The sequence below is a fragment of the Seriola dumerili genome, unplaced genomic scaffold, assembly GCF_002260705.1.
Source record: "Seriola dumerili isolate Sdu_G_001 unplaced genomic scaffold, Sdu_1.0 BDQW01001417.1, whole genome shotgun sequence".
Classification (NCBI taxonomy): Eukaryota; Metazoa; Chordata; class Actinopteri; order Carangiformes; family Carangidae; genus Seriola; species Seriola dumerili.
The window spans coordinates 519,477-545,901 of NW_019175672.1; the positions used below are offsets into that span (position 1 = coordinate 519,477).

The following is a 26,425-nucleotide window of genomic DNA, read 5'->3' on the forward strand; positions in this document are numbered from 1 at the left end:
TAAGTAAAACAGGCCAGCACAGCACTGCAAATCCTCTTATAAAAGTAATTTTTATAATGGAATTATGGGAATTCTGGATCAGCCGCAGGTATTTTATCTTAGCGCCACAGTTAATGCTTTAAAGTGAAAAATCCTTTGAAATGCAAAAGATTTCAACCATGCTGGCAATCGAAACCCTTGACCACCCACAACATCAAACTTATTTTTTTATCACAGAAATTGCAGCAAATCAACGTTTGCTGATGTAAACTCAAAACAGGAAAACTCATTATTCGACCGCAGAAGATGCTGATGCATGACATCCTTGAAGGAAAACCCAGATTAGCAGCAGCAGCACACTTCCCCGGCTCTGTTTTGATCTCCCGTCTTTCCGCCTTCACCCCTTTTGGCCCTTTTGTTGTGGCGAGGGCTGCCAGGGGTCAGCCGGGGTCACGGCAAGAGGAGAGAACGAGGGTTAATGCCTCCAAACCCGCTAATAACCCCCGCTGTGATCCCCCTCACCCCCCTCCAAGGCCATTTTTCATAGCGCTCCACCCGGCCGGTTTGGAGGAGGCAGGCAGCTGGAGGCTGGGCGCTCCCATCCACGCGTCTGGTTTGCATTAAATGGACACATGTGGTCTTTGTTTTGAGAAGTGCGGCTGACACGAACCCATAACCAGCCGAATGAAAAATGGGTTTCTCAGGCAGCGGATTTAGGCTAAACTTTATTCAGGGTCAGCGTTTCACTTTAAACAGGAGGTATCTTAATGACAGGAAGCCTATGATTTGACTTAAGCCCTTCGTTAAGTATGATGGGCAGAGTATCGCTGTGATGTGGAACAGTTGATCTGAGACGGAGTTGGGACATGAGTCAGTCACCAGATATGAATCTATTGCCGAGAGAACGCATGTTGGATGTTTCAGCTCAGACTTTATATATCACATGTCGCTTTTACAGCTGCATGTTGCCGTAAAAAGCAAGACGACTCTTCTGTCCACGACTGAGATTTATACTCTGAGCTCGCACACAATAGCTCAGTGTATCACTCAGGGACACATGGCGGTTGATGGACACATTGGCTGTGGCAGGGATCAAACCTGTGACCTCTTTTATAACCAGACAATCTGTTTAACCATCGGACCACCCTGCAACGCCAAACAGCCACTTGATACTTTAATAAAGTTCCTTAAAGGATACGTCTGTCGTCAACAACAATGAAAAGTCCAAAACCAACAGTGAATATATACCAACAAGTCCATCTGATTCCTCTGTGCCATAGAGCCTCAAAATACTATCTATAACACCAAATGTGGATTCATCCGCCGCTGAAAATAGGACCAGCTGTTTCAGGAAGTTACTGAGTCTTAAAAGATATTTATTTGAGAGAGAGACCAATCTCAGCACCAGGTGTATTTAGTAGCTGTTCCTGAGCTTTCACTCATATCACACGCTGTTTATTAGCTGACAGAGTTGCCCAGTTGATGTAGGAAATTCCCATTTTTTCTGATCAATGTTTGGATGAAAAGCTGAGGTTTAAAGTTCAGTAGTTTTCATCACAATGTCCCTTTAGCAGATGTACTGCAGCTCTCGATGATATGACATGATCTTCCTCTGTTTTAATCACATTGGTTTAGGATTTGTTGAGAATAATAAAAATATAGAATAAAGACAGATTTTCCTTTGAAGGATAATGTTGGAGCCACTCTGAGGCATCAACTCTGAGGGGGTGAAAGTTACTTCATTTTCTTAATATGTGAGCTTCTGGGGAATTAATGCGCTGCCATTAATTCTTCCAAAGTACAGGATAGACATTACGAAACCAAGATAACGCCTTCAGTAACCATGAAGGAAACTCTTGGATAAGTATTTTCACATCAGTGTTACACTCTGCTTCTTTTCAATCACCTGAAACCAACAGGAAGATTCTCCTCCCCTCACTGAGCATCACTAAGCGTGAATACTTCACTTTGCAGAAACATGCACAGTAACTCATGTTCAAAAGACGGGAAACAATTGTTTGGAAGCGAAACATGCGAGTCTCAAATTATGGATATCCAATTCCCATGTCGAGTTCAACAAGCTCCAAGTCAAAATGTTAACTTTACTGAGTCCAAAACAATTTATAATTTGCCAAACGTAGATTTCCCTCCTGATTACACCACATGATTGGCTGCTGATGGATGATCTAAAGGTCCCATATAGTCTAAATGTCTCTGTCCTTGTGTATTGTAATTATAGATCAGGTCTAGCTTCTATATTAATACTGTGAAAGTATCAAAGCCTCAGTCCACAGAGAAATGCACACAGCCTGTATTCAGAAACTGAGCCTTAAAACCAGCCGTCAGGACTTCTGGAACTTTGTGATGTCACAACAAAGCAGTCACCAAGCCCCGCCCACCTGGACCCACCATCCAAACCTTGCAGGATTTGGTTGCAGGAGTGTTTTTACCTGAAATCTGCTATATTTTTATTGGATCACTCAGAAAACTGTCAGCCAAGAGAGACTCAGAGCCTCCTCTCTTCTGATTGGCTCACCGACCTGTTGTTACTAGAGCTCCAGAGAGAAGCCTGAGAGAGGAGATGTAAAACTACACTGAGATGGTTTTTGGTTCTTAAAACCACAAATATATCTTCTTATGGATCAACACTTAAAATATGGAGCTTTGAAGTATCTGTTGTCAGGAAAATAAACGAGTTAATTTGCAGCACACTTTTTATGATATTATTTTAATCTTTGGGCTTGGGGAGAAGTCACTCAAAGTCAGAACACGCATCTTTCTTGTTGAAGTCAAAGTCGAGATATCATTCTCATGTCTGTGGTAAATATGAAATTAGAACGAGCAGCTGCAGAGCTCAGCCTGCATCAAAGACCGGAAACAGCCTGGCTCAAATAAATGTTACAAAATCTGACAGAAAAGCAGCACAAACAACAGGTGGTTGTCTTGCATACAGATATGAACGTTATGGATTTCCTGATCAAGTTCTTTTGGTCCTGATCATGATTTGAGTCCCTAAATACTAATATCTGCCAATACCGAGTCTGATCTAATATCTACAGTATATCTATGTAAATGTTGATTAAATATGTCACTGACACTGTTTATATTCAGCCCATCTTATTTTTCATTAGCTACTTCATCCAAATACCAAAGCTCCTGATTCAAACTATAATGTTTATAAACTCAAATTAATGATATGATATGAATATCATTAAAATACCAACTACATGAAACAAATAAGCCAATTTCCCAAAACGTCAAACTGTTCTTTTAAGTCCACACCTTCCCTCACCTTAACACCTTATCTGCCGAGTCTAGCCTATCAGCTGTGGTAATTGTGGACGCAATCCTGCTTCTCCCACCTTTAAATTGTCATGTCCAAGTCTTTAAATGAAGTCCATTGACACAGTTTGAACTCTGTGGGGACGTGTGAGCTAAGGCGTGCACACGGGCAGATGTAGGGCGGGTGAACCAAGTCAAGCCCTTGGAATGAACAAACCCCCATCACACACATCACACGCAAACACCAGCCCGGCATTAGCTCACTGGAATGCCACGCTGTGCACTTTTCGTTGTGTGACTCTTTTATGGTTTTTGCATTTTTACCAAAAGAGAAAAACACTGAGCTTCATCAGTGAATTCCGCGCGTGTTGATAAACACATTGAAGCTTCCATTCAAACCGGACCGACAGCTGCTGCTTCAGGACAAGATGGAAAACCACAAAGGCTTTTCATCTGAAAAGATCTTTCGGCTTGATTTCACCTGGATGGCAAACGACGTAGATGTAGACCTGGATATAACCTGCAGCTGTTTCACTGGGATGATTATCATGTAGATATGGATATTTATGTTTCAAACAACAAAATCGTGTTCATGGATAATGAATGGTTAATTTACCCTGGAATACTAAGCAGTATGAAATATGAACGTTTTCCAGAGGTTCATATTTCAGTCTGACCAGTATAGTGCATGAATGGATCAGTGTGTGTGATAAAGGAGAAGTTGACATAAAAACCCCTCTCAGATACTGTGAACCGATCCTACTCTAGCATTAAAAGTTGGTCTGTTTTCCGGTAACATGAGTGCAGGAAATATCCTAAAATCTCTGTCTCTTCTAAGAATATTTTGAGCATCTCTGGAAAATCTTTGATGTCAGTTAAAACAGTCAGTTAGAATTCAGTTAATGATACCATGGTAACATACTGTAGGTACAGTTAAAGTCACTTCACACACTGATGTTTAACATGTAATTCTGACATGTTAAATTCTAATGTTGAGTGTTGTAGCATTTAGCATGTTAGCATGGTAACCTGTGCACAGTTAATAAAAAAAAAAAAAAAAAAAAAAAAAAAAAAAAGACAACGCACCCTGACAGAGTTGCAAAATGGGAGGGGCCACAACTCAGCCAACATTAGCTCATTACCGCTCAGCCAATAGACTTTACACTGGGATGACGGCACACAAGTAAAACTTTCCCCCATTCTGTATTCCCATATATGGGCCAGACCTGGACCGAGGACCTGGGCATATGTTGGGCCAGATGTTTCATTTTACCATCTAGGGGTAACCTGTTTTACTTCAGACCAACAGACTGACCAATGGACTCCCTAATTCTGCTGATGGGGCTTAAAACATGAAGCAGCTGTGATTTCACCCATTATTTCTTAAAAGACATGTTGCATCCTTTCAGTTTCCGGACTTCAGCTATTGAGACCAAAACTTTTTATGGAGAAAGATGTGGAATTTATACATAAAAGTATAAAGATTATCTATATCACCAAAACAAAACTGGAGCCAGCTGCTAGCGGTCATTAGAGAAACTGCTTCTTAAAGCATTTTACATTGTTTTCCTTTTTTTTTTTTTTTTTACATTTAGCCATATGTCTTCATTTGAACTTTTACAGTGGCTGTGTTTAAATTACATCCATTGTCCCTCTACCTTAATCACCATGTTGCATGTTATGTGAAGCTCCAGGAGGTTTTCAGCATTTCCCTGCACCAGTGTCACTCAGGCAGATTCCTGTATATTTATTGGACTTGGCAGTGACTCGAATCCTGATTTTGAAGCCTATTTCTGGTCTAATTGAGAGCTGCTGTCATATGTTGGTTCACTGCCACCTCTTGTAAAAAAAAAAAATACTGAGGAGGAAAACGTATTGGTACCATCTGTGGGGAGCACGACATAGCTTATTTATATAATTCACGTGATGACAATGGCCAGTGCAGCGCAGGTTAATTTAAAGTTAGAATCTGATAACTGAGGAGTTTGTGGGAAGTTCAGAGTGAATGAATTAAAAGAGCTGCTCGAGATCAAGAACGCGCTCCTCTCAAACACAATAAAAATATATAGAGCGTGATCAAAACACAGTGGATCTGAGTTTAAGCTGTAAACCGTTCTCAGATGGCTGCCTGAAGCAGAGTTTATCTCTTCGGTTGAGTTAAATCTTAAGGGGTGGAGACAAATATACACATATTGCAGCGTACGTGAACACAACACAGTGATAAAACATGAATGACAACTCCTTTTTTCATTCATGTGAAATTATTGTACTGATAAACTATCATTGCAATGTGCTTTATTCCTGTATGTAAGACATTCATTCATTCATTATCCATACCGTTTTATCCTTTTAAAGAACATGCTAACTCCACACAGAAAGGCTCCTGTAAAAGACAAAAAATTGCTAACCAACAATAACAGGCAGCTAATGAAACTCAAACGTGGTTCTGCTCTGTTCTCAAAATACAACAGGAGAGAGCACAAAGCCCAAGTTTAGCATTTTTTCACTTGATGTTTTATTAATTCATTATTTTTTAGTCATTTTAAGGCTCAAAGTGTTTGCTGAGTGTCGCCTGGTTAGCTAACCAACAACAACAGCTAGCAAGTGAAAGTGGAACTTGGTCCTGTTCTGTCCCAGGCATGGCTGTATTATGAGAACGGATCTCAAAATGGTGCCCATTCAGTCCTTTAAGAATTGCCCACCTAGCACATACTCCAAAAAAGTGTCTGGCTTCCTGGTTACTCCCATCATGCCTCTGGGCTATGAGGACGAGCGAACTGCATTCTGACACTGCGGGTTCATGCTATGCTATAGCTAAAACCACAGATCCAGTTCTGGAACAGGATGCCACTTCTCATACGTTTGGATAAGGACCAGTGCCGCCCCTGCGCCTCAGACAGTCTGCACATGCCACTGCTATGAGGAGTGTTTTATTGTTGAACTATAGATTCTAGGAGAGATGTGATGTTAATGTGACAAAGATAGCGTACGTCCGCTTGTATCACCCAACACACTAACAGCTTAAATAAGAGGGTGAAGGCCACAGTCCACTGACATTTGACCAATGCAGTGACAGCTTTGACTCTAATTGGCCTCTGTACGTTACACATCTGCACGTAGTAACATGAATTACAGTCTCCTGTCCAGAAATTAGTAGTGTCACTTATAAAGCCTTTCCCTTTTCTCTTTCATTACGCTCAGATTTTATTAGAGCTCCCTTTTCTTCACATCCAGAGAGCCCTCAGAAATCTGACAGCCATTACACAGGAAAGCACTGCTAAATTCTTTACTGCTATTAGTGGTTGTAATTATAGAAATGATCTCAAACTGACTGACTGAACAAAGGGACGGAGGTGGGTCACAAACCGCCTGTGCGCCCGACTGTGGAGCTTGTGCATTTTATCTTACAGCTGCAAGTTTTAACTTTCTGTATCACACACTCCTTCCAGCCTCATAAAACTACTCTTCACACACATCGCATCATAATTATTACTGTTTTTTACCACATTTATTGCAATACTTTTCCATGCGGGGAAATATTTTCTTTGTCTCTAGGAGCTGGATGAGTAGACTGATTAATCTCAAGTCTGTGCGTTAAATACAGAGCTGGAGTGAGGAGGCGGTTACAGCCGAACTGTGCAGACTGGAAACAGCTCAAAAATCCATCTTCCAGCACCTTTAAAGCCCCTGAATTATCACGTTATATCTTGTTTGTTTAATCCGCACAAAAACAGAAATGTAAAAGACACAATTTGTGGTTTTAGGAGGAGTCACATGCTGGAACTTGACAAATGTATAAATCCGCCCACAACTGTGAAGCGTCTCAGCTGGGTGTCTGGCAGCCTCACAGTTTTAGATACAGGGAGGAGTTTATATTCTGCAAGTGGCGGATGTTTTATAAGATGATTTTCTTCACTCATTATTCCCCCACCTGAATCTTACTCCCAGCAGAGTCCCTGTGTAGTGATTTTTTTTTCTATCTCCAAATATAATGATTACACTTCTTCTGATAAATGGATGAATGGATGAAGTTTGGTTAACTATTTAAAACCTTATCTGAAACATGCTGTTTTTGAGATACAGTCTTCCTTTAGAAAAATAAAACTTTTACATTTAAGAAAAAAGAATTTAAAAACTGGGACTATATTTTTGGTGTAAGGTATATTTTAAAATTATGTCTATGTCCCTGTTAAGCTAAAATCACGTTGCTTTCTGTCACAGCAGTGTTGTTCCTAACAATGACTTTATTATTATTCTCCTCCTCATAAAAAGGATTTAGAGAGACTTGTAGTGTGTTTTGTGGCTGGCTGGTTAGTTTTTACTGATTGTGTTCTTGTAACACTCTTATAATAATCCTATAATATGTCCATAAGGTGCTGGAGTGTGCCAGCACATGCTGTGTGACCGTGTCCTGGTGTTTAATGTGGGAGATTGTGAGTAATTATTAGATGTTTCCTTCCAAAATTTAATCTCGGATTCTTCGTCTTTATAAAAATCAAAACGCACAGGTGGAGGTGGGAACACAAAGCCACCATCATCTGTTTTGAGTTGACTGGCACGCGGCAGAGAAAGAGTTAAGAGTCACGTGGTAGCGGGTGGTATTGTCAGCCCCGGGCTGTTAAAAAAAAAAAGCGTATGTGGAGGAAAAAAAAAAAAAAAAAAAAACACTTGAGGAGAGAACAAAGAAATCAGAGTCTATTTAAAGAGAAGTCGCCCCCGATCCTGCAGCCGTGTGACTCCCGGCACTGCGCACCGCACACAGCTGCGCCAAAAACCCCAGCCTGCCTGTGCACCACCACGGCTCCCGACTGCGGTGAGGATGCGGACTTCTCTGGTCGTGTGCTGCTGCGTCTTTGCGCTGCAATGCCTCCCGAGCACGCTTTGTGTTCCAGTGCGGGGATCCGGCAGGTACAAAGTGGCACCGGTGAGTTGGAGGACAATTGTTTTTCTTTTTTTTTTTTTTACTTGTTGCAAAGTCGAAGCAAAAAAAATGAATTAAGAGAAAAGTTTCAGAAGTTTCGGAAACTTTTTGATGTTTTGCTGCAGAACGAGTCGCTTTGGTTGAACTTTGTTACTGTTGCACGCATGAAAACTGAATTCACCTTTTGCATTTTGAAGTAATCTGCACTGTTGACTTACTTCATTTCTTACTCCTGCTGCAAGTGGCTCCCCTACCCCCTGAACACACACGCATGCACACGCGCACACACTCGCGCGCCGTTATGTTTTTATGCAGACTTCGGAGCAGAAAGAGTCAAAATAAATAACATCCTCTTGACTGCATGAAGTGTAGAGATTTAAGATTAGGTAAATCTTCACTTTCCTGCAGCTGCAAGTGCCTCCTGTCCCCTTCACGGACGCGCACACGCACGCCCTTTTCCTAGTAATCATCAGGACCAATGACACTAATGTTGTAATTATGAAAATGGCTATTTTACGCGCGCACAGGAGCTGACCTGTCACTGTAATTAGCCCGGGAGCTGCTCTTACTTTGAAGAAATTACTATCATCACTATTTATTTTTTGTCTGCTCAGCAGCACTGGAGGCAGTCATGACTTGGCAGCCGTACCTGACGTGCTCTCCCCTCCGTGCACGCAGGATGACAGCAGAGTGTTTTGGTTTTTGCCCAGGTCTGATCTCTGGGGAGGAGAGCGCGAGAGAGAGAGAGAGAGAGAGAGAGAGAGAGAGAGAGAGAGAGAGGGGAGAGGGAGGAAAAAGGGTTGCTGAGTTCCCCTGTCTGCAGGGCAGGAAGCAGTAATAACAGGTCTTTAAGGCATTTTGTCAACAACACCATAAAAGAGAAGGGTCCAACACATGGACCCGTCCTGCAGGCTTCAGTGGCATGTTACAGTCACACTCCCGTGTTTTGGTGGCTTTTCTGACCTATTTTCACTTTGCTTAATGAATTATTTATTAATCATTAGTCTCACTTTCGTTTACAGCTGTTTTGCACACAGCTGCAGCTCATTATTTCATACTTTTTACTCTTAATGTCTTCCTCATATGTTCTGGCTGTGTAATCTTGGATTCCATAGTATTTACTGTATTTAATTCACGTTTCCCTTGTTTAAGATCTTTCCTGTTTGTAACTACTTCCTGGAACAAAACAGTTAAACTTCATTTACACAGCAGTAGGCTGGTTTAGCATGCATTATCTCGGGTTGTTCTGTATACAGGTACACAGGAAAATAAATAATCCTTCAAAACAAACAGGCTGGCCTGGATAAGTAGTTACAGGGAATGGTGTGGCCATTACAGAGAACAGTTGGAAATTTCAGAGAAGGATGAGATGATGATGACAACAGTGATTATTTAGGTAAGATTGCAGATAATTTTAGGAGACCAATGTGCACAAGTGAATATTTTTAGTTTGTTCCTGATGCAGCATCATGCATACATAAGATTAAATAAATAAATACTAACTAGTTGGAGCAGTTTATCCTCCAGTAGAGGAGGCTCTCTGAGTCAAACAAACAACAGGATGTTTTTCAGCTGGTAAGCACCACAAAGTCCCATGCGAATGATTCACACAGGTTGACTTCGCCCCAACTTAATGCTAAGATAAGACGACACAGTATCAGCCCATAAATGGAAATATCCAATAGCTGTGATGTGGGGAGCGTCGGCTGCAACGATCCAAACCAATCCAGAAAACTGATGCAGCAGCTGGGACGTCTCACAACATCTGACAAAAAAGACGAGATATTTTGCAGCATCTCACAGAGTTAAATAAGCTCAGTGGTCTGTTCTGGATGTAATGTACTTCCATCAAGGGATAGTTTCAATAAAGGAAGAAGCAGGGAGTTGATTTCATCAGATGTTGCATAACCAGCTAAAACAATAAAAGTGTTCACATACGTGATCATTTACAAGAGAAAATAAATGGCGAGGAGAAAGAGGAAAGATGCTACCATGTTTGTCATGCAAGTCGTTGAGCTTTGATTGGCCAGGATCCAACATGTCAGCTGTGTCTCTACACTGGTTCCCAATCTGAGGGTCAGGATCCCCACAAAGGGTCACGAGATAAATTTAAGGGGGTCACGAGATGATTAACAGAAACAGGAAAGCAGAAAAAAAATCATTTCCGCTGCAGTTACTCTTATTTTTTCAGACTTTCCTCTAATCTTTACTTTTTACTGATAAATTACTGGATAATTTTGCTTCTTGAACTGGTCACAACTGGTGGACACATGCAAGTGGTGAGGAGGGGTCACAAGAACATTAATTTCAAACAGGTGGGAACCACTGAGATTGTGTTTTTCTCTTGGGTTGCTTCATTAGTGTCCCCCGTGTTCTTGTGTTTAATTCACAGTAATCAGGAGTCAGGCCGCTGTAGTGTTGTGACACATCTCCTGTCGACAGTGAGATTATCTGATGAGCTGAAAACCAGGTTTCCATACATGAAAAATGACTTTCCCAGCAACACATTATCAGAGCTATGTTGCACCTGGGATGACAACTTTGTTATGTCTGCTGGTCATTTCACTGGGAAGTCTAATCTGTAGTTTTGCCAATTTGTTCCCCCCTTGTTAACAAAAGAGTGAGTGATTACACAGGCCTGGACAGGCCTCAGTGTCTGTGGCATTCATGGCACACACACATAGTGTGTGTTTTCTCTCCGGAGTAAAACAGGGGTGGGGGGTGGGGGGCGGTATAAGCTAACTTGTTTGGGTATTGAATAAAACCTTTACATTTGTGTGTTGTCCCATCGCCTTGATGTGATTGGTCAGGGAACCGTGAGAGCAAAGGTGACATCAGAGCTGCTCTGGGTTCCCATCGAGCAGATCTAGGTCACAGCTGCGCCAGGCTGTGAGTGGGAAACACGACAGGGGAGGGGGGAGAGGGGGCAGTTAAAAAGCACATGCACCCCTCCTTCATAAAGTTAATCAGATGCTTTTGTTAATTAGCACAGGGATGGCCTTCAGCCTGGTTCTGAATCCTCCACCAACAAGGTGAGAGGAGGGATCCAGTCAGGATGGTGTCGGTACTTGAATTTATTAAAGTGCACATCTCTGAGTTTCTGGATGGCATCTTGACCAATTTCACATCCCCATCTCTTGAGACGAGACGGCAGATAGCTGGAGAAGTTAGCAGTTATAATATCTGGTCTTCAAGGTAAACCAGAGTTTTTAGCGGACGGGATCAAGAATGGGGGACGTCGTCTTCCGATGTAGCCAGCTAGCTGCTTAGCTACGCAAAGAAGCACCTCAGACAGACGGTGTGGATGAGATGGACGCAGGGGAACAGACTGTTGTCAGAAATAACAACTCTCAAATCGACATTTGATCATTGTGGAGAGGCAGCTGCTGCCACAGCCTCTGAGCCACCTGTGCTGATGGGAATGTCAATACTTCTGCAGGTATTTGGTCATAAAGCAAAGTATTGAACTCCAGACGAAAACTCAGAGAACCACCAAAGTAAATACAGTTCATCTTGCGGGGGATATGAATGTCTGAAATTTAATGACAATCCATCCGATAGCTGTTGACATATTTCAGTCTGGACCAAAGTGGTGACTGACTGAGAGCTAGCACGCCTCAAAACTGTTGTTTAAGTATCAGACATAGACTTTTAAACTCCAGGTGCTGGTTGTACAAACACCTTAAGTTAAGATTTTCCTTAAAGTCTGAGTTAAAGTTTCCTTAAAATAAAAACAGTTGCAAAAAACACCCTCTTCTTCTTAAACTTCAGGTTGTTCACTTAAGTTTAACTCACTAACACACAGAAGACGTTAGCAACCAAAGTGAGATAAAAAACTAAACGGTAAACGTGACTCTATCTCAACTGCAACATGGCCGAGTTTAACGCTTCTCAAGAGGAGTCTGCCCACGACCAGGAGACACTCTTAACGATGAGGATTTGATTTTACATCACAGATTCCACCGACACTCAGTTTATGATTTGTCCGACCGTCTAGACCTGGATCTACTTTCCGCTCTACGGTTTCATGCCACATGATCTTTCCGGTCAGGTTCAGTCGAGGTATTTCATGTCCACTCGCCGAGTTGAAACACTCGTACGCCCGCTGAACACCGTGGTGAAGTTGCCATCAAAACGACAGGAGGATGAGATAGCATGGTATCTATTACTCCCCCGGGGACGTGTTCTCATTAATAATCACAATCAACAGTGAAATCGTCAGTAAGTCGTAGCGCAGCCAGACGGACAGAGGATCTGCGAGTCGAAGAGCTCGGCTCAGAGTGTTATTGCGCCAGGAAAGATAAGAGATTGAAGCAGATGCCCAGATGGTTTATATCACCTTTCGCTGCCAGGTGTTTCTGATTTTCTGATGATATATTGGATTAGGAGATTAAGAAGGGAGATAACGAGATATTTGTTGATGAAAGATTTGTACATCCTCCCTCTTGTCTGGCAACAATAAATCCTCTCTCACTGTAAGCAACAGTTTTTTCAGCGAGCACACCCTTCAAATTGAAACCTTATCTGTCTCCTCAAGTAAACAGTCACTTATGACTTACTTCCCATCATCCGGATTTACTCTTATTATGTTGAGACTGTTTCTATTTGACAGTTGGATACTAGAGCTGCATGATATTAGAAAAAACTGACATTACAATATTCTTTTTTCTGTTTTTTCTTTATGCAACCACATCTGTTTTCTTCCTGTTCCTCGCTCATTTTCAGGTTGTTATAACATGTTGGAGTTAATTTGCACCTCGATGCGATGTGAATATTGACGATGCTGAAACAATATATTGTGCAGCTGCAGAAACAGTCAGTAAACCAGTTTGTATTTTGCTTTAAACGTAAATGCAGCTTCAGTCTGGGATGTTCAGTGAATCTCTGCAGGAATTCTTGGATCAACTTTTATCATTTCCTTTTTGATAAGTCCACTTTCCCCTCGACCAGTTATACATTTCCTACTGCTCTTACTCAAAACACATGTTGTGTGGACGCAATGCATTCTGGTCTATTGATGCTAATGCTAGTGTACAATCTGGTCTCTGTGACTTTTTTCCAGTGGATTTCCCACAGAATGATTGTTGAACATGGACTGGGTCCAACACCTGATTATTGTTTCTCAAACATCTCAAACACTTGGGGTGTGTGTTGTTTGAAAATATATTTTTATAGGATTTTGTTCCAATAAAACTCTACACAACATATCTATATCTATATCTATATCTATATCTATATATATTTCTATATCTATGTCCACATCTATATCATACAGATTTTTCAGGATTAAGATGGAATTATTCCATAATTTCCCAATAACAAACAAATCCCATGACAAGACCAAAACCCAACACTTCCTGCCTGCAGCTATTAGCTCCTTTTAGCTTTAGGGTTAAAACAATTATAATCCATTGATAGAAAAGTAATCGGCAGCTGTTCTGATAATCGATGAAGAGTTTCAGTCATTCTTCAAGAAAAAATCATGAAAACATTTGTCAAACATTGTCTTGCTCCGGTATCGCAAATGTGAAGATTTTATGCTTTTTCTGACATTTAATAGACTAACGATCAATTGATTAAACAAAAAAATAATTGGCAGATGAATCAATAATGAAAACAATCGTTAATTGCAGTCCTAATATAGTTTTAGTGATGTTTTAGAATGTCAGTAATTTCCTGAAATAGCCAAACCTCACTTAAACAATAGTAAACAGTGCATTCGTTGGGGACTATTTTCAGCAGCGGATTAATCCACATTTGGTGCTGTAGTGTGTATTTGGGGAACAGGGTGTGTGTGTAGGACGGAGTCAAAACAAACTAGAGTGTGTGTTCATGATAACGAGGGAACGTGTCAGACAGTGAAACAGTGTGACTCACTGATGTGTTTTTAACAGTCTTTAGAAACAATGGCGCTCGATGGCTCAGAGGAATAAGACGAAGGAGAGGAGGAGAAATGAGGAGAAATTCAGTTTAGGTTTAATAAAATATTAAATTTTTGTGCTTTCACATGAAAAGATGGAAGGAAGGAATCAAAGGGAGGAAAGACGGAGAGACAGTGAAAAATACAACAAACTATTGAACGTAGTGGAGGGAAAGTAGCAGAAATACAGAACTGTACTGTGCTTTCTTGCTACAGTTAATTACAGGACTCCGGCTGAGGAACCTAAGTGCTTTCACCTTTGCCTCTCAGGTGTTAAGCTGAAGAAGACGTGAGGACGTGGTGTGGGTGAAAGTGGGTTTGGAGTTGGACTGGGACAGTTTTCTGGGTTAAAACCAACAGTGAAAATGTCCTGACTGTCTCCTGGCTCCATGCGGGTTCTTGGTCATGTCAAAGTGAAGCACGGTGACCTAGGTGGGTGGGTGGGGGGGTGATGGAGTCGGGGGGGGTGGGTTTGTTGTTAGACTGGAGACGCTCTTCAGTCGCACCGTGTACAGACATGTCTTCCTGTGCTCTCTGAATACCACTGTTAGATCCCCTGCGCCGCCGCTCACACAGCTTGTCATCACTGTAACCAGAAGCTAGATGTGTCCATACTTGTAATGGACGCCACCCCCCCTGGTCCCCCCCCGGTCCCCCTGCCCCTCCGTCACCCTCCACCTTCACTGCTGCCGTCACACACTCCTTCACATGTTCCCAGCATGAAGAAGCGTCTATGAGGCCTTCAGGCCCGCGGGGAGTTTTCACGTCTCATCACCAGCTTCTTGCACGCTCAGCAGAAAGTGACAGAATAATTGTCCCGAGGGGTTTTTTTTTTTTTTTTCCCCTTCCCTCTCGAACGTCGTCACACCGTCTCCTGACAGGATTTCCATTGTCTGAGCGTGGCCACAAAACTTTATCGTTACCAAGCTTAACTGTCAGGTCAAAGTAGAAGCATTACAGGCTTCAGCAGTGTCACAAACTCACTTGAACGTCATGTGATCAAGTTTAACTTTAAGCAGTGTGGGCGGTGACACGCGGAGACCGTTCTGCCCTCGGCACCTCTCGTACGTTGACGATTAGATCAAAGCTTTGGGGCTTTGGAGCTCATTGTATTCGTTCATGTACCAGAGTCAGACAGCGGCGTTAGAAGACTGATGACCTGTAGATATTCCAGATTCATTCATTCATTCATTCATTATAGGGTCGTGTTGGGGCTGGATCCTATCCCAGCTGTCGTTCGGCGAGGACGGGCTACACCCTGGACGTGTTGCCAGTCTATCCACAGGGCTATCAACCGGTGACAGTGCTAACCACTGAACAACAAATGCACAATTAACTCCTGAGGGAAACTTGAGGGAGCAGCTGTTTTAAAAAGAAATGAAAACACGTATTTGTGAAGATTTATGTCTTCAGTGGGAACCAATGGGCTTGGAGCTGAGGGGGAAGTCAGAGCAGCGACACAGACTAACGCATGGTTGGTTTTTGTTGGTTTTATTTTAACGTGACGCCACAAGGCAATGTATATGTCAGTAATGGTTTATGAATCTTCTGTTGTTATTAATGTACGTAAGAGCAGATGATTTAACAAGCAGCACGATGTTTTGATTATTGATAAAAAAAAAATAAAAAAAACTGCTCAATAAAACCGGGAAAACATACAAGACATTCTAGACGGAGCTGAAGCTTTTGTTTGGGTTTGACCTTGAACTTTGATGTTGGGAGTCAGGCACATTAAGGGTATTACTCCGCTGTGGGGTCAGACAGGTCAAACAATCCATTTGACACACAGGCGGAGGGAGCGGGGGCGGGGTTAGTCCTTTAACCACACTTTTTTTTTTTTTTTCTTCATCTGGCCTCTTTGAAATGACAGAGCGGCCCCCTGCAACCCACCACTTAGAATTAGCTAAAGTTTTACAACCCTGAAAGCCGACACTCACCTCTGTGATCGGGATCAGGCAGCGGGCAGCTTCGGTCTAAACTGTCTCGTTTTGGGGACGGGGACGGGGCGGAGGGGTCGGCTCGTGACGGGGTGATTGTCAGTTCAAATTCCAGTCCTCGACAAAGACCCCAGCAAGGCGGGAGCAGTGGGCAGGACACTGTCCTCACCTGCAAAACACAGTGTCAGTTGTTAGTTCAAAACCCTGAAAGGACCGAGGCTGGATTACATACCAGGTAACTGCCCCAAACCCCCAGACCACATGACCAAAAGAAGCCCCAGGACCACTTTACGTGAACTGTTTATGATCATTTGATTAACTGCCAGTTTTAATGAACTTTCACCCCTTTAAATTGTGGCCATGCCTTGCAGAGGGAACCCATGTCAACTAATTTCAGTTTATACTGTGGCCACATGATGCATGTTCCTAATAAAGTTGTGTTTGATTAAATTCTTTATAAAGATGTGATGCACCTTTGATGGGCTACTATCAAAAGGAGACTCTGTATTGGTAACGTTGAGACTTTGAGGATCGAACCAGCGGGGCAGGGAGCTAAAGAAGCAACAGGAATGATGATGAACATCAATCAGCTGATTACGAAACAGTGGCAGGTTGTAAAGATCATGTGGTAAACTTTAATTCCATTTTTTGCTGCTTTAAAGAGTTGGAAAAGACACGGCTGTAATTTTTCCAATCGGATTCAGCCACTAAAGTGCGTGGGACATATGTTTTTATCAGTCTGCATTGTTTATGATGCTGTTTGTACTCGTGGTACTTTGTTTACCGTACAGCGCTCTCAGTTCAGGTTGTCATAAGCAGCGTGTGCAGGTTTGTGTATCAAATTCGCGCACATTGCTTTTTTACCAATGTGTTTTTGATGAAACTTTATCCGCATAAAGGGAAGATAAAAAAATAAAAAAAACCCACATGAACTATTCAGACAGCATGCAGGAGCAGGATTCGTCTGAGTTGAGGGTTGCAGGTTTGAAAATCCCAATTTTTAACCCAACCCAATGAATTTTCCTAAAACAGTCACATTTAAAGAAAGAATATTAAAATAAGCTCCATGTGTATTTATTCTGTAGTCGTACTCTGCTCATCGTGTCTTTAAAATCCCCAAATTCCCCTTAACGACGCTGAGGACATGAACTCAGTGTCCTCACTGGCAGCTACGGGCCTGTGTGGGCTTTGTCAGCTTTAACCCAGGGTAAATAAATGCAAACAAAAAAAAAAAAGGCAAACAAATAGAGATTGAATTCCATGCTGGTTGTGTCCTCCACCAGTTTCATGTCATCGGCCTTTTACTGATACGCTTCAGACCTGCTGTACACCTTGATAAGGGTTTTGTTGTTTATCTGGAGTTCCTGCTCCTGCAGTCTCTGCTGCAGGAGAGAGAGATTACAGTGCAGAGAGAGAAACCTCAGATCACACTGGCCCTGTGCATTTTTCCTCCTGAGAAAAAGAGCAAAAAGAAGCTGAATAAGAAGTTTTCTGTAGATGCCTTAAAAAAAAAACATGCTGGGAGCTTAGCTTGGGAGTCATGGCTCCTTCAGTTCATTCATAACAACTCTAACCAGCCATTTAAAGAAAACTGTAGGACATGGGCAGAAACTCCCCACTTAACATGAATAAGTGCTTTGTGCATCGGAATAAGCAGCTAAAATCTCCTTTAAACAAAGTGAAACACAGGAGGTGGGGGGCTGGTGGGGTCTGGGAGGTGTGTACTGTTTGTTCTGTGATCCAGACCCATCAGTCACCATGTTACTGCAGTCTGGAGCACATTCCACAAATCCTGCTGGGTTTTGTTCCCCATAACCTACAACAACGACACAGTTTGAGTCCTGCAGGGCTGAGGGAGTGTGGCTCCTTTAAACACAACAAAAACATGATTGTGACCTCACTCAGATAAACTTCCTGTACTCCTGTAATTATTTTATATTTTAGGATTTTTATCTAGTGCTTTTGCCGTCCAGTTCTAGTGTGTTTCATGCTACACAGACTTATTATAAATGAGTTGTAAACATGAGGTGACATTAACTTACAGTGGACTTATCTGTTGGATTATCTGACTCATTATTCATCCAATAATTTAGCTCTTTGTACAATTCATAAGCAGTAATTCTAAAGTCTGGATTTGAATATACAATAAGTTACCAAGCCCCGCCCACCTGGACCCACCATCCAAACCTTTGCAGGATTTGGTTTCTCTGAGTGTTTTTACCTGAAATCTGCTGTATTTGTATTCGATCTCTTATCAGTCAGCCAATCAGAAGACAGGCTCAGAGCCTCCTCTCCTCTGATTGGCTCACCGACCTGTTGTTACTAGAGCTCCAGAGAGAAGCCTGAGAGAGGAGATGTAAAACTACACTGAGATGGTTTTTGGTTCTTAAAACCACAAATATATCTTCTTATGGATCAACACTTCAAAATAAAACACAGAAGAAGAAGAAAATATGGAGCTTTAAATATGAGGATGACGGTGGACATTTCGAGACTGTAGCTGGAAAACATTCATAGCGTTGCACTCGGTAATTCACGTGAAATATGACAGAAATCGCTGTGTAAAGAACGAAAAAACATAGTTGACCAATCACGGCGTGAAGTGGGTTGTGATGCTTAGATTCTTGTGAGCAAAACTGACACTGAGGTCAAAGATCAGCGTTGTGGTGGTCCTGAAACCCTAGAGAGATTATGTAACAGAAGCTGTGGGAAGATTCATAGGATCTGATGATGAGCAGTAATTTGTTTCATCAACACACAATATATTGATAGCGTCTTTTCCCACAGGTCATGCTAAGCGCTAGCAGCGGAAAAAGGAAATGCACATAATTTTGAGATATGAGGAGAACACCCAAAACTTCCCTGTTAACTGTGGTGCTGCAGATGTGGTTTGGTTTCCGAGGCTGAGGACTGAGTCAGATGAGGAGGTGCGGATGGGACGCCTCTCCTCTGTAATTTGCTTCTGTGGAAATGAGCAAAGCCATTTCCTCTGGATCTGGCCGGGGGGGTATTAACGATAATGGGACACTTTGGGACCAAGTGTCTTTTAAACTGGGGCAAACTACGTGTCTTGGTGACCTGATTTTCAGTGTGTGCCGTCATTAAGAGTTCAAAATGAAATCAGAATGATGCTGATTCATATCCAGCAGCACTGAGATACACATCCGCCTCAGGTCTTTTTTTACGGTCTCCTGGTACTTCTTCTTCTTTTCTTCTTCCTTTCCTTTTTTTAGCGCAGTCACCACTTTGACACAGACTGAAATATCTCAAAAACTATTTGATGAAATTTACTACGCACATTCACGGTGCCCAGAGGATCAATCCTAGTGACGTTCCCTCTTGCTCCACCAGCAGGTTGACATTTGTTGAGTTTTCTCGACAACTACTGGATGGAGAGCAATTAAATTTTGCATGTGCATTCGTGTCCACCACAGGAGAAATGGTAACGACTCTGGCGATCCTCTGACTTTTTATCTAGTGTCAACGTACAAGTTTGCTGAAACATAAAACCAATGACATCCTCCTCAGCCTCGGCCGTACATGCCAAACTAAGATAGTTAACGTTATACCTGTTTAACAACATGTGAGTTTGTGCTTGCTAGCCTGCTAATGTGTATATTTAGATTAAAGTTGTAGGTATGTAGAATCTCATGGAGCCACTAGCGAGGCTGTAGACTCTGAGTCTTGTTTGTACTTTTTCCTCTCTTTACTCATTTTGCTCTTCAACCTTTGTGTTTTTACCTTGTCTCTTTTCTCCTGCATCTGTTATCCCTTTTTTTTTTGTTCCATTTTCTATCATTTTCCTCTAAAAAAGAAAATAAATGACTCATTTTCATACTTACCAGAAGTGCCTAAAGTTTATTTTTTCCTATGGAGACCTAGTACTAATGTTAAGTTATGTTTTGCCCCATCATCAGGCACTGCTGTCATAAATCTACTGAGACACATAGTGAACCTTTAAACTGCCTCTGAAACTCATCCTTATATCTACTATATATCTACTCAGGCTTCACTACAGTGGCTGGCCCCACCGGCTTGTTTAGGCAGTTTCATCTGAATGCCATCATCCCTACTTAGTTACACCAGTCTTACAAGTAGTTGCTAATTAGAGTCTAGAGGTCTACAGGCTCAACAAGTGAGCACCCTCTCAACAAGCGGTGTTTTGTTGACTTTAAGAAGGTTACCTGCACCCACACACTCAAAACTGACCTCTAAAGCAAACTACCCCAGCGAGTCAGCAGACCACCCATGCCATCAAAAATGGAGACGCATCCTACATCACCAAGCACATGTTCGACAGTGACCAGGCCTTACGAGGCCGATAACGTGCATGTCGCCATGAACTAATACCATCTAAAGAAGATTAACTGAACTCGTGTTGTTGTTCCAGGTCTCTGAAAAGTTCCCCGACCTGAAGAAGAGAGGGAAGGCCACTCACGCTCAGGACGTAGTGAAGGAGACGAGTTTGTCGAACAGCACCTCTAACACATGGAACCGACCTCGCTGCGGTGTGCCGGACTACCCCGCCCAGAGGGAGGTGCACTATCGAGGACGACAGCGCCAGAGACGCTACGTCCTGTACGGAGGACGTCTGGAGAAGACGGACCTCACCTACAGGTACAGATCTGCAGATCTACATACCCATGAAGAGAGATATTAGAAGTTTTATACAACTAAGTGTAATCTGCTGATGAAAACTCTGTGATTTGGTCGAGACCTTCAGAACAAGCGAGTAAGCGGACACAACTTTACAAACAGCCCTACAAATGTTGGCCATGATGTTTCATATAAGCAGCTACAAGTGCAGCTAAGTTACTGATATGTCAGCGTTGTGTTCCAGCTTGTTTCTGCTGCTCCCCAGTGGCCAAAAACATATGTCATTGCAGCTTTAAAGAAAGATAATATGATAAAAAGATGATTCTATTGCAGGCTGGATTTGCTGGATTTTAGACACACTGAATGATGAACTCAGTGTAAACTAGGAGCTCCTATATACTACTTAGAAAATTAAGTCTTGAAATTATGATTGTGAAAAAGTGGTGCTGGTTTTCTTTCATCTAAGACTTTGGCACCATTGAGAGTCTGGCAGTCGTCTGCTGGCTGCTGCCTCTCTGTCTGTGTCTCCTGGGGTCCCTTTCATTGTAGTCATTCTTTAACTTAACAGTATATTAAGACTGGCAGAGAGAGAGAGAGAGAGAGAGAGAAGGGGGGAGGCAGAGTGCTTTTATTAGCAGCACCGGCCACAGACTAATAAGATTCTGCTGGATTGGACCAATAAAGCATGCACAACAGTGGCACCTGAGTGATGTGGTCGACCAGGATCATGGCAGCGACCCACAAAGTCAAACTACACTTCTGCGTGACCTAACCGGGCCACCTTCGACTCTGTGGCCTTCTAAATGACTAAAATATGAGTGTTGACAGAGTGGAGCCACGCTAATGAGTCCCTGTGTTTACTTTATATTTAGAATCAGCCAGCGTTTTGAGCTGGTGAAGCAAGTTAAGGCGTGACACCTGAAGTCACGCTGGGTCAGCTGAGAGCAGTGTTGTTGTAAGTGATTTTACGGTTGTTGACGAAACTGAAAAGGAAAAACGTTAAAGGACTAAGTTTGTTATGGTGTAGTCACAGGTTTGTTTTCCAATCGTAGATTTATTTATATTTATGACCTCATTCTTTACATTTTATCTAACTCATCTAAAGATGTTTTGATTAACTTCAATAGGTTGTAAAATTAAAGGAAAAATCAATGATATTCAAAGTTTTGTTTGTTACTGTCAAAAAATTCAAAAAACAAAACCAGCACACCACAAATACTCACTACAGCACGAAAAATTAAACTATATTAGGCCACTAATGATCACTCATTATTGATTAATCTGCCTAATATTTTTTTGATTAAATCAATTGATCATTAGTCTATTAAATGTCAAAAATAGCACCAAATATGGATTAATTTGCCGTTGGAANCAAAAATTAAACTATATTAGGCCACTAATGATCATTCTCATTATTGATTAATCTGCCTAATATTTTTTTGGTTAAATCAATTGATCATTAGTCTATTAAATGTCAAAAATAGCACCAAATATGGATTAATTTGCCGTTGGAAATAGTCCCCAACAAATGCACTATTTCTTCCTGTTTGTTTGATGAAAACTAGAGTGAGCAGTGAGCCATTTAAAACATATATATGTATTTAAAACTGTATATTTGTTGGCTGTTTTTAAACACTTATGTCTTCAGTAGGAAGAAAGACAGACAATGTTGGTTTTTGGTCTTTTTCATTCGATTTGTTGACCAAGTAAAAAGTCCTTTTAAAGCCTTTTAAATTGCAGCTTAATATAGATCTCGATGTGTTTATGTAGATTTTTAATGGGATAAAATCCTACAAATATATATTTTCAAACACTACAGACTCCAAGTATTTGAGATGCCATGATTTCGACAGTCAAAAATAATAATCAGGTGTTGAACCCAGTCTGTAAAAAAGTATCTTCAGCAATCGTTCTGTGTAGAAAGTCACAGAGACCAGTTCTTACACTAGCATTAGCATCAATAGACCAGAATGCATTGCGTCCACACAACATGTGTTTTGAGTAAGAGCAGTAGGAAATGTATAACTGGTCAAGGGGAAAGTGGGTTCATCAAAGAGGAAATGATAAAAGTTGATCGGAGAATTCCTGCAGAGATTCTCTGAACATCCCAGACTGAAGCTGCATTTACGTTTAAAGCAAAATACAAACTGATTTACCGACTGTTTCTGAAGAAGCTGCCAGAGCTTCTAACAGGAGTCTGAAGGTAGAAGAAATAACAACTGCATTATCCTCAAATAAAACCAGGTGTCATTACGTATTTGAAGCTCAGCAATGTGGGTCTGATGAGTCATGTTTAATCTGTAATCTTCAGGGTATTTGTGCAAAAGGTGATAAGCTCAAGAATTTCAAGCTATGTGAACTTTGCACTGAGGAAAGTCCCTTCGTGCAAACGTAAACAATCTGCACAAATATTTGCACCTTTTATTTTTAACCGTTTCCTTAAAACACAGAGGATCCACACACCTGGGTTTAAATGGACATTCAGAAAATGTCATGGTTGTGCTCTACCGCTCTTCCCGCAGTTTATACTCCATGTAAACAAAGGAGACAGGGGTTGAGATGAATGCCAGTGGGGGGTTTTTATTGCTCATGTTTCTCTAAATTAAGACCATATTTCCCATAAACCATGCTGTTTCCTGTCCCTCTTGACCATCCTCACGTGAAAAAAAAAAAAAGCGCTGATAACAGCCTGTATAAATTCTTGCAGGTAAACTAACATACTCTGGACTGACAGACCTTCTTTCTGTTTCATGCCATAAACTGATGCAGCAGGTTTTTCATGTGTTTCAGTAGAGGCTGACAGGCTTCTTACTGAGGGTCTGGTTTGTCACAGCAGCTGCAGTTATACTGAAAATGCTTTATATAATACCTTTAACTATATACCTTTACATCAATAAAACCATCCGCCCACGCAGACCCCAGGTAGACGAGCTGATTGCCTAAATAAATGCTCCAGCTGCTCATATGCAGAATTAACAGACCTGGAGTCAGGACATGTTTTGCTCAGCTTAAGCATAAAGTCTGGAAGCAGGGGAAACAGTAAACCTTGCTGTGTGCAAAGTTAATAACTCATTCTACCAACGCCTCTAAATCTCACTGATTAGCATGTTGTATCTTGTGAGTTTAACCTACAGACAAACAGAAGAGTTAAAACCACAATCTGTAGGTTCATTAGGAGATACACGCTGCAGTTATTTCTTGTTGTGCACTCAGGTTGCCAGGTTTGGTAGCACTGTGCCAAAACCGAAACCTCACCAGTGGCAATTGGCAGCATGTGCAATAGATGGAGGCTGAACACGTCCTGACAGCTCCACGCTGTCTTCTCATGTCACTCACTGAACGCAAATTAGCATATCTGCAAAAATGCTGAACTATTCTTTTACCTCTTTGGCTCGCATCAACGTGACAGCTCACATAGTTGTTAAAGGAAAAGTTTGACATATTAGGAAATACGCTTATTGGCTTTGTGGCAGAGTTCGATCATAGGACTGACTGGAACAAGACCAAACAGCAAATAAAATCTGATTACCGTTAAATCTAAAGCTCACTAATTACCAAGTTATTATTGTTTAATTTCTGTGAAACAACAAATTAAATTATAATTTGTTGTTTCACAGAAAGTATTCGGGCAAATAACAATAAAACAACTGTTGTTTTTACATTTTTTTGTATTGATTTAAAAACAGCATGATAAAATATTAGTGAGCTTCATTTGTGCTGATTTGGTGAGATTTTGGTTATTTTGGGTCAGACCCCGCCTAGTTTTACTTGTTTCCAGTCTTTATGCTAAGCTAAGCTAACTGGCTCCAGCCTGTAGAGACATTAGACTTGTATGGAGCTTCTAATCTAACTCTATATATCTCATAAATATATTTCCAAAAATGTCAAACTATTCCTTTAATGTCAGAACAGAACCTGTGGCCTTTCTGCAAGTGAGCTGCTGATAATGTTTCTCCGTCATGTTGGTTTATTTCAAACTAGCAGCAGTGACTTTCTGATTTGAGCTGTAAACGAGGAAAAATGTATTCAGAGCTCTGCAATATGTCATTTCTGAAGTGAGTGCGTCCTGTTGGTAAGATGAGGAGGTCTGTTTCCTTTTTTCCTGTTATCACACTGGGTGGTTTGATCTCAAAGGAGAGGGAGGAGATCATGATGCAGTGTTTTGTTAGTGAGCCTGAGGGCGTCAATAACAGCACACCTCCCTGCTGACGAGACAACTGCAGATATCAGATTAGAGGGAGGCGTGCGAGGCCGGTGGTCCCTCTCTGCTGCTATACTTTACATCCTGTATCGTCTGTGTGTGTGTGTGTGTGTGTGTGTCTGTGTGTGCGTTTGACACCTGCATCGGTCTCTCGCAGGATCGTCAGGTTTCCGTGGCAGATGGGCGAGGAAAAGGTTCGTCGTGTCTTTCGGGAAGCCCTGAAGATCTGGAGTGACGTCACGCCGCTCACCTTCACTGAGATCCACAGCGGGAAAGCTGACATCCGCATCGACTTCACAAGGTGAGAGGAAACAGATAACCCCTTTTTAATAAAGCATCATTAGAAAGGAAAAGGAGCCTGAATGTTTAGATGCTCAAATAGTAGCAAAAAAGTTTGTTTTTCATTGTTTTTTACTTTTACTTCTCTGTAGGACAGAGCAAACTTTGTGTTATCTTAAAAATAAAAATGAAAAAGACTAAAGGGGCAACAAACACTGGCAGAGTATGAGGCATCAAAACATCTGCACCGTATCTTCTCAGTCTTTAAGAGGAAGGCAGAGTGTCATTCAGGTGTTAGGAGAGTACAGGGCTCTCCAGTGTTCACCTGGTTGAATTTAATACCTTTTTAATACCTGTCTCACTGTCACATCAGCCAAAATGACAATAGAATGGTAAACAAGTTAAGATGATACGGACTACAATTATTTATTATTATATCAATTTTTTTTTGTGGGATATTGAAATTAAAATTAAATATAAAAATATATAATACCTGGACTTGGATTAAGGTTAAAAACTTTTTTTGTGGTGTAAATATTTCTGGATTCATATTTGTAGATAAATTAGAAAATAGATTCTTACAGATGTTAAATAAGTTGCCATAATTAATCACAAATTAATAAATGAATGTAAACTTTCTCTAAAAAGAATATAATTGATGGGAAGTATATAAATTGATATTATATGTAGTATTTATTCATGAATTCATTTATTTTCTTTACATATTTATATTGGTCACTTGTTGGATATATAGGATACATCCTCTGTAAAATGTGTGTGTATCTGCTTTTATAGCTCTAATTGAAGAAGTTCTTTCAGACATCAAATATGTTTTTATTTTTATTATTATTTAAATAAATTTAAAGTGTCTGTGTGTGTGTGTGTGTGTGTGTGTGTGTGTGTGTGTGTGTTAGTAGTTAGTTTTTTGTACCATTTCTGCGACGCCTGCTCCATCTCCTCCAGAGTTTCCTCCTGGTCATTTTTATCTGTGTTGGAACCAGTTTTACTTTTAGACCAGAAGAGTTTTTTTGTACCATTTCTTTTTCTTGTGACCTGCCTCGCTCTCCGGCTCCTCAGGGTTCGGCCTCATGCAGCTCTCTTCCTGCTCTGGCTCCTTTTCCTGCAGAGTTTTCTTAAGTTTCGAGTTTTCCTGAAGGAGGGAAAACTTGTCCCTCTGCCAGTCGATGCGCTGCCTCTCCCACTGCTGCTGGACTCTCTCCAGACGAGCCTCGAGGTTGTTGTTGCCATTTTTTAGCAGGTCGAGCTGAGCCTCATAGAGAGCCATGGATTTCTCCATCACCTCCAAGAGG

At 41.4% G+C, this 26,425-nt stretch overlaps 1 protein-coding gene across 1 annotated transcript in view; it reads left to right on the forward strand.

Moving 5' to 3' along the window:
* Window positions 1-8,080: 8,080 nt before the first annotated feature.
* LOC111238564 (stromelysin-3-like) overlaps window positions 8,081-26,425 on the forward strand; it is a 30,182-nt gene continuing 11,837 nt past the window's right edge. The window contains exons 1-3 of the mRNA XM_022768136.1: window positions 8,081-8,185; window positions 20,430-20,656; window positions 24,994-25,137. Coding sequence (XP_022623857.1) covers window positions 8,081-8,185; window positions 20,430-20,656; window positions 24,994-25,137 — 476 coding nt within the window. The remainder of the gene's footprint in view (window positions 8,186-20,429; window positions 20,657-24,993; window positions 25,138-26,425) is intronic.